The sequence below is a fragment of the Chelonoidis abingdonii genome, chromosome 3, assembly GCF_003597395.2.
Source record: "Chelonoidis abingdonii isolate Lonesome George chromosome 3, CheloAbing_2.0, whole genome shotgun sequence".
NCBI classification, from domain to species: Eukaryota; Metazoa; Chordata; order Testudines; family Testudinidae; genus Chelonoidis; species Chelonoidis abingdonii.
In genome coordinates this window covers 34,684,657-34,701,565 of record NC_133771.1, presented here as the reverse complement: position 1 = coordinate 34,701,565, position 16,909 = coordinate 34,684,657, and the positions used below count along the sequence as shown (strand labels likewise).

The 16,909-nt window shown below is 43.3% G+C and overlaps 1 protein-coding gene across 2 annotated transcripts in view; it reads left to right on the top strand.

Moving 5' to 3' along the window:
- The window catches only part of RNF144A (ring finger protein 144A), a 122,679-nt gene that overhangs the window by 95,644 nt on the left and 10,126 nt on the right, over window positions 1-16,909 (top strand). For both annotated transcript variants that reach the window (XM_032767868.2, XM_032767869.2), the window contains exons 3-7: window positions 4,795-4,899; window positions 5,095-5,155; window positions 8,104-8,311; window positions 11,108-11,255; window positions 13,150-13,239. In XM_032767868.2, the coding sequence (XP_032623759.1) occupies window positions 4,795-4,899; window positions 5,095-5,155; window positions 8,104-8,311; window positions 11,108-11,255; window positions 13,150-13,239 (612 nt within the window). The remainder of the gene's footprint in view (window positions 1-4,794; window positions 4,900-5,094; window positions 5,156-8,103; window positions 8,312-11,107; window positions 11,256-13,149; window positions 13,240-16,909) is intronic.

Here is a 16,909-nt window from a genome sequence, read left to right as displayed (position 1 = left end):
TTTCCAAAGGGTAGTGCAGTGGGATGCATACAGTGCCTTGTTTAGATTGAGAACCACAATGTACAAAGGTTGGCGGTGATTCCTACATTTTTCCTGTAATTATTGAATTATGAAAATCATGTCAGGAGTGCTCCACTGAGCACAACAGCAGCATTGTGACTCAGAACTTTTTTGATGATTTGGGTCAGGAGTTGGTTCAAGAGGATCTGTACAAGAATCTTGCAGACCACAGAAAGCAAATAGATACTGAGATAGTTATCACAGTTGCTCTTTGAGTCTTTTATAAATGGTGACAATGTTGGAATTTTTCAGTTCTTGCATTATCATTTCCTGAAGCCAGATATGTGAGGAAAAATTCAAAGAACTTGCGAATGAGATTTCCTCCATGCTGGAAAACATAGGTTGGAAAGGGATTGGGACTAGTGGATTTATTATTTTTCATTTACTTAAACAGCCTTTAATGCCTCGGCTCGTATGGGTGGATTGGCAAATTGTGTTGGGAGGCGGAAAGTGAGGACAAAAGGAAGTGGAAAAGGCAGGGAAAATGGGAGTGTGTGCACATGTGCAGGGGAATGTGGAGGTCAGGAGCTGGGGGAAACTGGCCAGTACACTCTGGCTGCTTTACTCTCCCTTGCTGAGAAACAAAGGTATCATGAGTTATGAAAGCAGCAGAGAGTCCTGTGGCACCTTATAGACTAACAGACGTATTGGAGCATGAGCTTTTGTGGGTGAATACCCACTTCGTTGGATGCATATAGTTATGAAGAACTTCTCTGAGCAGGACTTCCATCACCTCAGATACTGATCTACTGAGACTAAAGAATTAATGTTTGTATAATTAGTTCACAGTTGCCAAGTTTACACAGCTGCAATGATATGTTTAAATTTTGTTTGTTTGTTTAAAAGTTTTAAGTATTGTTAGTAAGGACACATGACCAAGTTAATGAATATTGGGTTTTTTAGATACAGATTATTCTTCTTAGTCCAGTTACAAGGAAAATAAATATGCTGCTTAACATATTGCTATTCACAAGAGCCTGCATATAGCAGGTGGGTGCCTTTGTCACTTTCTCTCACCCATTCCAGCCAGTAGGCAGCTAATCTCAATTCCCCTTCCCTCCTAGGAGATTTGTTACATAGCACTGATCATTTTACAGGTAATTTTCAGTGATTGCATTCAAATAGCAATTCATGGATAGCTAGTTTTTTTAAATCACTTTATTCCTAGAAGAACAAAGGGGCAATCTTACAAAAAGTATAACAGGAGGATAATCCTACAGTAATTTAGTTACTGCCCCCTGGATTGTGAACTGGGCACACAACCCGTTTTGTATTTCATTCCCTGTGTGGACATAGTGATGTGCTGATGCAGTGAGGAATTTCTAACCGTGCTACCAGTTTTGGTTTTCTAATGCTGGTGGCACCTCATGCATTCACCTCAAGGCAGTAGGTGGAGGAGAGATCCACCCAAAAGGAGGGAGCTCACACTGCTGCTGCTTCAGCCCCAGGAGCCTCTGTTTTATGGGAAAGGGAATTTTGAACAGACAGAGCCTCACCTGAAATAAAACCCCTATAGGACAGGACCTGGGACAGATTCTGCCTGACACTTATTGGCTTCAAGGCAGCAGCTGAGTTCCTAAGCAGATGTAGCAGGAGAAGCACATTTTGGCTTGGCTAGTATTAAGAGTATGGGAAGCTCAGTGATAAATTAGTGGATAGAGAAGGCACTGAGTATTGGACAAGGCAGGGATGAGCTAATCCCTTCCCTAGAGGATATTAGAAAAGGGAAACATATGTTTGACTGGCTTTGGCAAAGGTCCCAAACAGGGTGGTGAAGAGAATTGCCAGATTAATCATTAATGATGGTAAAGTGCACTGAGCTCGAAAAGCATTCCTTTAAGTGCTAAGCGTTGTCATTAAATATACCGGTATATGCTGTTTCATCTGAATCCTCGCTCACCATTTACAGATGAGGGGATGGGAAGAGCTGACAATGGCACCATGGTAGGACTGATACTCCTGCCACTGGTGGTGCTGAGATCCACAGCCCGGGGCCCTGGTCTCACAGATTTCAGCTGTCTGTGGTACACCTCTATCTCGATAGAACACGACCTGATATAACACAAATTTGGATATAACGCGATAAAGCAGCAGGGAGTCCTGGGCCCTTTTAAGCACCACCTGAGCCCCGCTGCTTTACTGTGTTATAACCGAATTTGTGTGAAGCCCCGTGCCCTTTAAATCACCACCTGAGCCCAGCTGCCGGAGCTCTGGTGGTATCCCCACAGCAGCTGGAGCACCATGCCCTTTAAATCCCCACTGGGGCTCTGGCAGCCAGGCTTGGGCAGTAATTTAAAGGGCCACAGGCTCCAGCCGCAGTGGGGAGCCCTGGACCCTTTAAATCCCCACCCGAGCCCTGCTGCCAGAGCTCCAGCGGTGATTTAAAGGGACCAGGGCTCCCCACAGCAGCTGGAGCACCAGGCCCTTTAAATCCCCACCGTGAAAGCTGGTCCAGTCCGGGACGGCGTACTGGACCAAACCCAACATAACGCGGCCTCACCTATAAGGCAGTGAGATTTTTTGGCGCCTGGGGACTGTTATATCTGGATAGAGGTGTAGTTGCTAGCCATACTCCCAGCAGCCCCAACCCCAGCAGAGCAGGAGACTGTAGCTCAGAAGCATTCCAGGAGCCAAGCATCTCCTGAAGTGAATCCCTGTTTTCATTGCTTTTGTTCTGACAAAGGAAGGAGATGGGCCTTAATATACTGTCTGCAAAGATGCGGAGTTACCGTTGCTGTGGAAACAGTAACTTTTAAAAGTATCAGCTATTCAGTTTCTTTCTATTTTTCTCCAAGAAGCGGAGATATTGTTTCTTCTGGAAAAAAAACACAACACCCCTCATAATGGGGAATCTGACAAAAGAATTTGTTGGGCTATAAAGGGCTATATTGCCACCAATGGAGTAACACACTGCAGTAGTTGAAATGATGATGTTGGGAGAAAGCGAGGATTTTGCCACAGTTGATGCAAGAGGAGGAAGTCAAAATATCTGTGTGGGATTAAGAGCAAATCCTCACAAAGGAGCCATGCAGGCAGGCTTAAAGAATGCACAGTGTGCATAGGGAAGACTGAAGGAGCAGAATATAAATGTGGATCTCTGCAGTACTGGGTGCATTATATGTGATGGTATGATTAAGACTGGAGAAATTGTTCACCACTCATTATTTCAGTTGAAAGCCAATTGAGAGTTCTTTTAAAGTTTTATTTATTTATTTACTTGTGATTCTCCCCTGTAGAGCAGAGAGGGAAGTTTGAGTTGCTATTGTATTTCTAAGCATAACATGAGTCTACATGACTCATGTTATTTCTGGCACTAGGTTGGTTGGGTTAGTTTGATCCAGCTTCTCAGATACTTACCATTGCACTGAAAATACTCAGTTATTTGAAGTGAAGTAAAAAAGTAAAAGTGAGATGTTGATGCTTAGGATGCTTCTATCAGTTGGGAGATGGCAGGACTAAAGTGCTATTTATAATTTTGGTATTTTGTTTTCATTGCCTAGAATTGGAGTAGGATGGTTTAGTAGTTTGATCTTCACCTAGGCTGTCTGGAATCCTTAGTTTATATTCCAGCAGGGTTGACTCAGCCCTTCTCTGTTTCAAGGCAGATTGTGGGAGGGGAAGATGGATTCCAAAGAAGAGTTTTGTGAAGGGAAGAGGAGGTCCAACTTCTCTAGCAGTAGCTTGGCGCATATTGATGTGATGGTAGCCCTCTCTTCCACATGGGAGAGGGTGAGATTGGGGAAGGGACTGGATCTGGATCAAGCCTTTAACTCAAAAGTTAGACACAGCCAGGTTTCAAAAATTTCTACCATAGTCCTATGGTTACTGGAACATCATATTCAAGAATGGCAGCTGTAAGAGGTGGAGCTGAGGAGAGAGCCAGGGGCAAGATGGCAGCTGAGGGGAAAAGGACTGGCTAAGGTCAAAAGAAAACTAGTACATCACATGGTATTGGCTTAATTATCCCTGTTGTGGCTTTTCATAAGTGAAGAGGTTTGCCCTTAGCCAAGTCACCCTTCCTTATACCACCTTTTAGAGACCATAATTTCAATTCTGCTATCTCTAAGCTCAGTGGGATCCTTTGGGATGAGAATACTATATCTGTCTATATCTGTATGCAGCATTATTATTACTTATAAATTAATAATGTTTATTATGCAGGAACATTCATATGGAAATAAGTATATTCTTCTTTTTTTTTTTTTTTGAGTTCTCATTTGTGCATTCTTCCTTCACATTGAGAATGAAATATATCCTCACCAAGAAGTTCAGTTAGTTATTTTCTGTGTAATGGGAAACAAGCCAAATAACCTGTCCCATTCTGTTGTACTTGACAGATGACTATTAATAGGTAGCTACTGCTTACTAAGCTGTTATGGTTTCCGGTGATATAAATCTGAGGGATTTATGAAGACTGATTAATCTAATTTTATCTTTTCTTTTTTGTAACATTCCATTTTACTTGCCTCTTATTTACTGTGTATTTTGTAACTGAGGCAGAGCTGTCTAATGACTAGAGCATGGAAATGTAATTCAGGAGATGTGGTTCCTGCCACTTATTTAGTTTAGTGTATAACTTTGGAAAGTCTCTGAATGTATTAGTCTATTTCCCCACTTGTAAAAGGGAGATAATATTTACCTACCTGTGCAAAGTGATTTTAAACCTTCAGATGAGCAAGTCAAAGCACAAATAATTGATATTTGGAAGAATAGTTACACCCTCCTCTTTTACAGTGCCTGAAACAGTATGTGGAACTTTTGATCAAAGAAGGTCTAGAAACAGCAATTAGTTGCCCTGATGCTTCCTGCCCAAAACGAGGTCATCTACAAGAAAATGAGGTATGTTTTTACTGCACGTTGGTTCTTTCAGTATATTCAGACGTGTCTTGCTCAGGGCATATTACAGCTGTTGTTTGTTGCCAGCATATGATTTAATCGTTTATAAAGGTTGAATGCTGGGTCTCCATTCATTTGAAATGCCTTGAATTATTGCTGTTCTAATTTGTAATTTCTCTTTTTTTTTTATTTTAACAGATTGAGTGTATGGTTGCATCAGAAATCATGCAAAGGTACAAGAAGCTACAGTTTGAAAGAGGTACAGTATGAAACATCAGTCTTTACTCTAGACCAGTGGCTGGCTTCCAAATCTATGGGAATAGTGTTACCCCCAGATTGATCCATTTCACAGAGATCAGACTGTGGTCCTGTGTGTGTTGGAGCCTTATATGATTTGTGAGCAGAAGAAAGCTCAAATTGTTTCTTCCTTTATCTGCTAGTGGATGCATGTTGCCATGTACCATGTGATGGAAACTGAGTTGCAGACAGAAAACTGCTGCATATTGTATTAGTATGTTACTGAAAGGGGAATTCTCTGGGCATCATGCACTTGTATGCTTTATATAGCACTGATAGTAGGATGGCAGTACCTAGGACTGTATAGAAATGTAGGGGTCCTCTGTGGAGCTAATCTAAGTTTGGGTGCTGGAATCCTGCAAGAAAAGTAGTGTTTGCAGTATTATAGCTATGTTGAGTCCCAGGGGAGCAGAGGAACAGGGTGGGTGAGGTAATCTCTCTTTTTGGACCAAATTCTGTTGGTGGAAGAGAGAAGCTTTCAAGCTACACAGAGCTTTCTTCAGGTCTTGGGTAACTATTGGTGAGGCATAGTGACAAGTGCATCTTGTTGATTCTAATCTGACTATGAGGGGTTTGTGTGGCACTCTAGGAGGCAAAGGGAACTTGAGTCTGGGTGGAATAGCTTGAGAACTGCTAACACTAGGGGAGAGAACTTAGACTGGGGTTTATGTTGGTTATGGTTCTTTTAGCGACAGATCCAAAACTCATTGAATTCAATGAGACTCTTTCCACTGACTTCACTGGGCTTTGGATCAGGCCCTGATTTACCAGTAAACTAGCCTCCAGGAAAACAAGATAATGTTCTTTTGCATTATTTTTGTTTGTTTTATTAATTTGTCATCTCTATTATGGCAGTGCCTACCAATCAACTTTAAATGGGGCTCCCTTGGGCTGGGCGTTGTACAAACACTTCACATGCCGACCAAATCTGAAATAAGCTCTGTTAACTGTATAATTTTGTTCAATAAAATTTAAAATATCCCCTCCCCTTCTCAGAGATCGTTTTAATCCATAAATTGAAAATGAACACTATCTTTGACTAACAAACTTATTACAGACAATAAAAGGGAAGGGATGCAGATCAGGGTAAGTAAAGAAAACATCAGAGATCATCTGACCAATCTGAATTAATTCAAATCAGCAGAGCCTGATGCTATTCACCTCAGAGTGCTGACAGAATTAGCTGAAGAAATCTCAGAGCCCCTGGCAATAATAATTGCAAACTCATGGATGACAGGAAAGGTCCCAGAAGCCTGGAGAAGGGCTGATGTAATGCCCATCTTTTAAAAAGGAGGAAAAGGAGGCACCGGGGACCTATAGACCAGTCAGCCTGACCTTGATACCTGGGAAGGTATTAGAACAATGTATAGAACATTCAGTCTGCAAATACCTGATGGATGCAGGGGTAATCACTAACAGCCAGCATGGATTTATAACAACAAATCATGCCAAACCAACTTGATATCCTTCTTTTACAAGATATCTCGTTTGGTGGAGAGGGGGCATGCGATGGACATAATGTACCTGGACTTTAGCAATGGTTTTGACATGGTCCTACCTGACATCCTGATAAGTAAGCTGGAGAAATGCGGCTCGGTAAAACTGCCATTAAGTGGATGCATAATTGGTTAAACAACTGCAAACAAATAGTAACTGTTAATGAAATTATGTCAGATTGAAAGAGGTCTCAAGTGGGGTTTCACAAAGATCTGTTGCGGGGCCACTCTTATTTCACATCTGTATTAATTACCTGTAGATGGGTATAGAGAGCATACTGATCAAATCTGCATATGACACAAAGGGGTTGCAAACACTTTGAAGGGTAGAGCTAAAATTCAAAGGGATCTTGAGAAACTGGAGAACTGGGCTATAAATGAAATTCAACAAAGACAAAGGTAAGGTGCTACACTTAGAGAATGAAAACCAAATGCACAAATATAGAATGGGAAATAACTAGCTTGGCAGCAGTACTGCTGACAAGGATCTGGGAGTTGTGGTGGATCACAGCCTCAACATGAGTCATCAGTGCGATGCTATGGCAAAAAAAGCAAATGCAATTTTTGGTTGCGTTAACAGAGGCATAGTATGTAAGTCATGGAAGGTGATAGCACCATTCCACCCAGCACGGGTTAGGCCTCAACTGGAGTACTGTGTCCAGTTCGGGTCACCACTGTATAGAAAGGATGTAGAGGAACTGGAAAGGATCCAGAGGCAAACAACAAAGATGATCAAAGGGATGGAATGCAAGTCATATAAGCAAAGTCTGAATGAACTGGGGGTATGTTTAGTTTGGAAAAGAAGAGATGAAGTGGAGATGTGATAGTGGTCTTCAAATACTTGAAAGGCTGCCATAAAAAAGATTAGAGAAAAATTTATTTATTTTGAGGCAATGGATTTAAACTACAGCATAGCAGATTTAGATTAAATCTCGGGGAAAACTTCCTAACTGTAAGAACAGTAGGACAATGGAACAGACTGTCTTGGGAGCTTGTGGAAGCTCCTTCTCTGGAGATTTTCACAAGGCTGGATAGCCATCTGTCTTGGATGATTTAGGCACAACAAATCCTGCATCTTGACCAGGGGTTAGACTACATGACCCTTGTGTTCCCTGTGGTTCTGTGATTCTGTGAGCAATGTAAAAGCAATTAGTTCAGGCAGTCTCCAGAAGTGCAGTGTTAGGGAGGTAGGCCCGCATTTGCAAAAGTGGTCTCTAATTTTAGATATCTCTGATGCTGGACACATCTGCAAATCAGGCCATAAGTGACTGGCCAAACAAAACTGGAGGCCTCTTTTGAAAACAGCTGGTCTGATGAGCAATCTGAGCATGTGAGCATTCTTAAGCCCTGTATAATTAAAGGACATTCCTGTAGCTGTCATTGAGTCTTTTTATTTTATACTCTTTTTTTGCAGAAGTGCTTTTGGATCCATGTCGGACTTGGTGTCCATCTTCTGCCTGCCAGGCAGTTTGTCAACTACAAGAATCAGGGCCTCAAAATCCCCAGCTGGTCCAATGCAAAGCTTGTGACATAGAGTTCTGTTCATCTTGTAAATCCAATTGGCATCCAGGACAAGGCTGTCAAGAGAATATGCCAATCACCTTACTCCCAGGGGAAACAAGGTACAGTACTGCAACCTGTCCAGTGGCAGCAGCACATATCTACTTGATGTGTAACAGAGGAATATAACCTCGTCTCCAATCAAGAGTCCATTTTCTCCTGTTTGTTTTTTAAGCGATTGTCCTCAGCAGCCATTCCAATTCTTTTCTTTTAAGACACTCTGCTTGACACAGAGATGGATGGTGATGGCTCCCTTGGCGGCTTGGCTGCCCCACCACCACCATCAGGGAGCAGGTAGAGCCAGTTAAAGCAGCACAGAGGGACAACCCAAGCACCTGGCACCATCTGCAGCTCTGCTTGCCCTTCCATCTGTTGTTCCATTGATCCCAAAGACACATTCAGCCACCTCAGGTCCCCGTGCCCCCCACTGCTGCTGCTATTCCAGGGGCTTGAGGGTTGGTTGATTCTGGTTTGCTATTTTAGGAGGCCTCTGTCAGTTGCACCATGACCGCTGCTCTTCTAGGAGCGAGGGAGTGATTCTTGAACCCTGTTGAAGGCAGCATTAGAAGACCAGTTAGCAATTTCCACCGGTAGAGAATGCAGCTGCCCACCTGAATAGGGCAGGTCATTGTATGTACATAACACCTGTGCTCAGGCTTCATCCCTGGCTCGCTGTTCACTTCCTGTAGCAGTTCAAGATGTTGGTCATGATCGTTAAAGCCGTGAATGGTCTGGAGCTTGGCTATTCTCAAGTCTGCCTTTCCCCCTCTATCTTGTAGTGACAGCTGACTGGCTAGGTGGCTCTTGTTCTCAGTTCCTGGGTAAAACCCTACAGAGCCTGCAGTGGGACTCTCAGCACCCCTAGATTTGGTACGTGCTCTCACTGACGCTCGGCCAAAGCGCAAGTGTGGTGAGCTTCATGGCATGATACAGGACTTGTATGTTGTACTCAGCATTTTGCTTGATTTGTGTTTCTTTTCTGTAGGTTTAGAACATTTGGCAGTTGTCCTTACAACTTGCTGACGACCATTGTCCTAGCAGCAGTTTGTGCCAGCACGTGCTGGGAATGACAGATATAATTTGTGTGTTCAGAACATTTTCCCATGGCGTGGTTGTCACGGGGGTGTGTCTCCTCTGATCTATCAGTCAGGAAGTAATAACCAATCTGGAGTCAGGACTTTGTCCAGTCCCCTCCCCACCTGTCATCATCCTACAGGCTGAGAAATCTCCTGTTGTTCTCCTGCCTCCCGCTGGAGTAGCTGCTGTCAACACTTTTGTCTGAGGCTCCGTTGTTTTTTCCAGACCTTACAGAGTCCTAAAGCCTTCACTGAGCAGGAGGAGCTTGAAGACTCTTCCAGGAAATCAGGGAAATAAAAATGCTCCTTGGATGTCCTCTCACTCCTGCTCCTTGACATGGACCCATTCCATGTGGCGTGAACCCCCACTTTTGTCTGACGGTACTGCAGGCAGGAGTGAGATCGAGAAGCAGCACTGTGAACCAGGTGTTTGCACTGTGATTCAGCAGCTCCTTGCCAGCACTGGAGAGAGGGAATATCACAGATAAGGCAATTTCCTGCAGTATCTTTGGGGAGATCTTACTGTATGAAGTTTATGTATCGTCATGGGCCAGAGATTGCATGTAATTCCCTGCAGGAGAGTGACCACATCTCCTCTAGGAACAAAGAACAGTAGGGGGTATGAGGCAAGTTCACTCAGGTTGTAACACCTCCAGAGGGGGGCCAGCACTTGCAGAGGCTCATATCTGATGGTTCAGACTAGATTATCCAGAGATCAAAAGACAAAGAAAGGGATAAATACCCTAGTTTTAACTGACTCAGGACCTTCTTTCTGATCCAGCAAATGGACAGGATCTACTGTTGAAAGGGGGTGGGGTCAATCCTTCCTGAGGCCCCACAAAACTGAGGGGTGACCCCGGTAAGCTTTTAGCATACAGGAACTTTGTATTGTTTTTATATATTTTCTCTCTAATGCTTTCACTTTAAGATTAAATATGCTTGTTTATAAAGAGCTGCGTGGTAACTTACAACTGGGGGCAGTTCCTCTCTTCTTGTCCTTCGGAGAGAAAGCAGATGCTGGCCTGCTTAGGCAGTCTGACTTGCTGGGGAAATCACAGAGCAGGCAGGGAACTGTGCAGCCTGGAGAAACCCTGGTTATGATGGAGTCTACCCAAGAGAGTGACAGCTGAGGAACTGAGAGCTTTCAAGTAGGTGCTCTCAGTGGATCACTGAGGGGAACTGCAGATGCAGTTGCACTGAACTGTGACAGAGGAGGCAAGCCTTGGAGGAACAGGATATCCAGGAAAACCCAGTGGACTTTGGCTTGGAGCGGAGAGTCCTAGGAGAGGATCCTTCTGGAAGCAAGAGACAACCAGTCTCTCCCTTTGCCTTCTCATCCACGGAATCCCTAGGCCCATGGGCCTGGGTCAGCTGGGCATTGTCAGCCTCCCTGTTCTCCACACTGAGATCCTTTCTCCTTCTCTCATAAGAAGCAAAAGAGGAGGAGAAAGGCAGACGGAATAGGCATGTAAAAACCTGACTCCAGATTGGTTCCCACGTGCTCAGCTGAGAGCATTGTACACACTGATGTCACCAGATCACGGAAAACAATTGGTAGATGAGAGATGTGTTTTGTCTGGTAAGTGCATAGCTGTTTGATAGGCACTATAAAAATTAATTGTTGTACTAGAGCCGCTTTCCGGGTACTTAACAACAAAAAAAAAAGGGCAGATAATGCAAAACTAAAATGCAAACCCAGATTTTTTTCAGTTAGGACTTTATTTTTGCTTCAAACACGCACGGGTACGCACCTTATAAAGTTTTGCAAATGTCTTCCCACAGTTCTGTGTATAAAATGGAAGATGATGATGCTCCCATCAAACGCTGTCCAAAGTGCAAAGTTTATATTGAGCGAGATGAGGGTTGTGCCCAAATGATGTGTAAAAACTGCAAACATGCCTTTTGCTGGTACTGTCTGGAATCTCTTGATGTGAGTATACACTGCGTGCTTCGGTGGACATTGTAAGCTTACAAGTTTGTTAATGCTGACTTAAGACTGTCCTATGGATATCCTCACTAGCTGCTCTTTCACATTCTGTGTTTCTTCTGAACCTTTTGTAACACTACTGTTAGCAACTATTTCTTTGCTAAAATGCATAGGCAAGGGCAGAGCTGGACCTTAGCTGGTTACTTGATGGTACTTGTGCGCTTGATCTTACTTGCCCCACCTGAAGAGCTGTTGTGCTGTTCACCCTTTGCATAAATGAGATGGAAAGAAGTTCGTGTAATTTGAAATTTGATGAAAATTATTCTTCCTTTGCCATCTCCATGTTGCAGCTACATAGTTTTTTGCACTTTGTGTTGAATACTGTACCATGTACACACAAATTAGAATATAAATTCTTCAGGCAGGAGCTGTCTAAAGAGTGTTTTCAGGATGAATATATTTGTATTTCTTTCAGCTCTGCATGATAGTGTAAGGTAGCCCTAAATACAGAATCCCATGCAGAGTGTCAGTATTCATTTTAGTGCTGAACTTCGGTAGTGAGAGTTGTTTCTTGATGTTGTTTTGTTTTGGTTATTACATCTCTTCTTCAGGATAAAGTAAGAGAAAAAGCCAGTGAACTGATGTATGAAGAACAAACAAGCCAATATCTTATTGTGCCCAAGGACTGGAATATATACAATATGCTACATCTATTTCCACATATTAGCCAAGGAAATGTTTTATTGCAAAGTCTAGTTAACAATGGCAGAGGAAATGTTTCATGTCCCAAAAATGTTCCCTAACTACTCCAAATCCTGCAATTGTTATGTTTGAGTGCCTTACGGTTAAGTTTTAAATCCTGGGTACTCCCATGCTTAGTTAAAATTAGAGGTCCCCTGTGCCTGCGTTGGTCGCTGTACTGAAGTGGGACCAATCCAGATCTGGAATCAGATGCATCGTTCTCTGTAGAACTGGGTAGATATCTGCCTTGGTTTGCTTTCCCAGCTGCAAAAGAAGTGCCACATTTGAGAGGCTTGGGATCCAAGAAGTAGCTTTCCTCTTCCCATGTTCTAGACCTAGCATGGTCAGTATCCTCAAATTCTGTTGCCTGAACTCCTATTTAGGCATTTGAATAAGCAGGTTTGTTTTCAGAAGTGATGAGCACCAACTACTCCATTGACTCCAATTGTGGGTGCACAGTGACTGCTGTGCACTGCAAGAGTGACTGCTTATTAAGGTGCTAGACTGTAAGCAATCAGGTTTGAAAATGTTTTTATCCATATGATATTGCTTTTCCTTTCAGTTCGTTCCCTGGTTAGAAGATAGGACCTTTTATTTCCTGAGAAAAAGGATTCTTAGCTGCACTTGAGACTCAGTGGCTTTGCTAGACAGGGAAATCCACATGACCTGACATCAAATAGGGGAAGGAAGGGGGAGTACAATATTAACTTGATGTGCATGGACATCTAAAAGACACGAAAATAGAGAGATTAGTTCTTCATTTGTTGTTTATTGCTGTTGTTGTCTTGCTGAAAGTAGTGCTTTACTCTGATCTGCATTGGCCTTTCCTCCAGGCACAGCACAACTCATTCTCTTTATTACCAACACATGCTTTATTTGTATTATATTCCGTCTTATGAAATCACTTCCATAGTAACCCAGTGGGGAGGAACTCTGGGAAGGGCTGTTCAGCGCTGACCCCTGCAAGAATACAAATCCAATTTCAGTTGGTTTTCCACTCTGAAACTTTTCTCTTCATATTCACTTATTTGCAGGGATCTTCAAACTTGCTCCCCTCTGTGATATTTTGTTGTTGTTTTGCTGCTGCTATCTGCTCCATCTTGAAGGAAAAGAGACTCTCTATTAATTGCTAATGTTTCTGTTTAATGTTTCATAGGATGATTTCCTCCTTATACATTATGACAAAGGACCTTGTCGAAACAAGTTAGGTCACTCCAGAGCATCTGTTATCTGGCACAGAACACAAGTAGGTGCAGAGCTTTTTAGAACTTCATAAATGTTCACAGTAAAATGGGTTCTTTCTCTCTCTCAGTTCTATCTACAAAGAGATCAAATGAAGCATGTGAGTCAAAGTGTCTTAACCATTCAGCAGTTGAGGGAAAGGCATTGTGGTACAAGGATAGACATTAATCAGGAAATAACACAGTCATACTCCATCCTGGATTTTGACTCCTAACTGATGGGATTGATTGAGTTTATTAGTATAAACTTGTTCCTGGTTTGCTGAGTCTGCATGGACACTAGGTTGATTCCCTTCTCTGGTGTCAGTCAAGCAGTAAAGAACCAATCATGAGCAAAGGATTTTTGTACCCTGCCCCACTTCTTCACCTGCTTCAGATTTCAGTCTCTCTCTGTTTCACAGTGAAGCAGGCAACAGGCATATCTCGCTGAGGTGCCCTCTGTTTTTTTGCATCAGTTTCAAGAAATGTGGAGGATGCAGCATGTGACTTGGGGGCCTGGCAAGCCTGCAAGGGAAAAGTGGAGACAGTTCCTTGACCGTAAGAAGCCATTTCACGGTTGTCATGCTGGTACTGGGTGTGAGCAGTGGGGCTAGAACTTGGAACCTCTGTGTTTCTAGCCCTGTGGTAATCTACTAGGCAGCTCATCTGTCAGCGCACTATCCTCTCTCTTCTTAGGGGAATGCTTCAGTGAAAGTAGCTTTTTTTATTTTATAAATAGAGTTGAAAACATTTGAGACAAAATTGCATTAAAAGGATTTGTAAAATTGCCCCACATTTGCTGAAGTTTAGTGAACTCTAAAACAGGCGGATTTTGAATGAAAAGAACTCTTGTTACAAATATTTGCTCATGTCTATTTGTTCCATCATTGTAATGATTGCTACACTGCACTAGGGTGTAATTGGTTACATGACTGATGTTGCTGGCATTGCTAATTAGAAAAACTGAGGTGTCAAGAAATGTGGCACGAGCACCTGTTAGTTCGATGACATACAAGAGCTGTTATGCTCAATCCCAAATTTTTGAGATTTTTGATATTCTGATATTCTGAGAATTCCCATTGAAGCCAGGTTAGTGAGCACTACGATTGCTAGTGTTTGCAGGATGGGGACCCTTACGTTAAGCATTCTTGGAGTATTACCCAAGAGGAGCATAACATAACATCAGAGTGAAAGGCATGATGCTGTAATGCAAAGTGGTGTACTTCCAGTGCAAAAATCACTTCTAGACATTATATATGCTAGGAAATAGCCTATTATTCAACAGCGGATGAGTCCACCCAGTGGAACATGTATCACTGATTCTCACCAGACAACCTATTGACCTGATCTTAAAAATCCTGGATAAATTCACTGACTGGCATATCTGAGCTGAAAGGAAAATGTAAGCTGGCCTCCTGTTTGATTGTAAAGAGCGCTGTTTGTCAGTCTACTATATTATTAAATTTCACCTTGGCTCTGCTCAGCTAATGGTGCCCCATAGTGCTCACAGAAAAGATTGCACAGGGCTAATTGGGTATGTGCTATTGCCAAAGATCAGTATGAGCCACAGCTGCAGCTCACTAGCATTTAAAGGAAGCTCAGGGAAGAATCTAGGCTTCACTTTCACCCTTCAGTTTCAGCAGGTGCCCCAAAGACATTAAGCGCAGACACATCAGATTAGCTGCCTGTCTGACACAGGGATATGTGGTGAAAGGTACTTATCACATCATATTTTAAAGTAATTGTCTTTTGGCAAAAAATAAAAATATTGGGACAAAGAAATTTGAGATTGGTGTCTCTGGAGAGCCGCAGCTAAGCTTTTTATTTTAAAATAAGAATCCTTGTCTAATATTACGTAATAAAGCAGTGTGCACTTCACTCCTCAAACTTAATTTTGTTCAGCAGTGCCACCTGCTGAACTCAGTATTGATTTTCAGCCCTGGAATAAAAAATAGCTGGATAAAGGAAATTACAAAAAGAAATCCAGTGTTCAAGATGAAAAATAGTCCCTGGTAGAGAAGGTATCAGTAAGCCTGTTAATTTAGGTTTAGAGTGTATCTTCTATACTATGGCAAATGAAATATCTGCCAATTAATCAGAATGTTTAGTATCTGACGAGAGCTGGGAGAAGAATTCCTAATGAATAATGTGATGGTAGTGTTATAGTATGTATTACTGTAGTGCCTAGGGAGCCCTAGCATTCAAATTGCACTTGTTCATGAGCAGATGATGATTTTTCCCAGGTATTCATTATTCACAATTATTCTGTGAATAATTTTTGGTGGGTTTGTTGAATGACTTGCAGGCAGGTTGTTGCAATCAGGCCTTCCAAAATCTACTCTCTCATTTGCTTAGGGCACGTAGGAAGCTTTCTCAGGCAATTAGCATCAATTTAAGAAAAACCTATAACCTTACAAATGTGAAACGAGTGGAAACCAGTGCAGAGTTGCCTCACTTAATTGTGCGGTGTTTCTACTGCTCAGAGAAGAGCCCAGCAACCCAACCCAAAACTGATGGGACCGAACTACAAGTGTTGGATTGGGGTTTGGTGGGTCAGAAAACAACCCAGCTCAACTCTCTCAGGCTCAGTTTGGGTCGGGTAACTTCTGATTATCTTCTTCTGCCCGTGGGGTTGGTGCAGCAGCAGCAGCATGCCTCACTCCTGCTGGCAACCGCCAACTTGTTGCAGTGTGTGTGCTGTGGAGTGAGTGCACGTGCCAGTGAGATGCAGTGCCTCTTGTTCCACAGTGCTCCCAGTGCATCAGATAAGGGAGGGGGCAGGGGTCTGCCAGCAGCCCAGTGCTTGTTGGGGGCCTGTGGTGCGGTGTGTGGCATGGACTGCCAGGCACAGAGTTGGAAGGCCATGAGTGAGACAGAGGCAGCAGTGAGAGACACACTGAGGATGACCGGATGTGGAAGCTGTGGCATGTACATGGTCCTGGAGGGGGCACCTGAAAGGAGTTTTGTCTGCATGAAGTGCCGCCTGATAGAGCTGCTGGAAGAAAAGATAAGAGGATGGAGATGCAGGTGGAAACTCTGGCTGAGTTTAGAAGGGGGTTTGAGCAGATGATGGAACACAGACATGATGAGGCACAGGGGATAAGCTCAGACGTGCAGATGGAAGCAGGACAACGAATTCTAGAAGGGACGCCTGCTGATGGAGGAAAGTGGAGTGAGAGCATTGACTGAGGAGAACACGGAGGAGGAAAGACGGCAGGAAAGGAGAATAGAACTCCAGGAACCAGTTTGCTGGCAGTTGGAAAATGAAGGTGGAGAACGGTTGCTCCGTAGGAGAGAGGCTAAGGAAAAAGAGAAGAGCAGCTAGTCCGCACAAGAAGGAGCGGGAGGAGTCAATGGAAACACCAAGTATGAGCCCCAGAGAGATTGCAAGGGCGAATACGAATCGAGAGGACTTGCGGCCAGCAGCTGCAGGAGATAGACCGGAGATCACACTTCAACAGAAAAAGGCAGGGTTCTACGTGATTTGGAGGGACTCCTTACTGAGAAGAAATAGACAGGGCCTGTAACTAGAGCTGATCGGTGAGAACAGAAGGGCTGTGCTGTTCTGCGGTGTTGCTAAGATACGGGATGTGGACCTGAGGCTGAAAAGGGGATCCTAGCGGGAGCGGGGAAAGAAATCCTTTTGATTGTCCTTTCATGTGGAACGAATTGGATACGGCTAGTTTACTCGCTGGA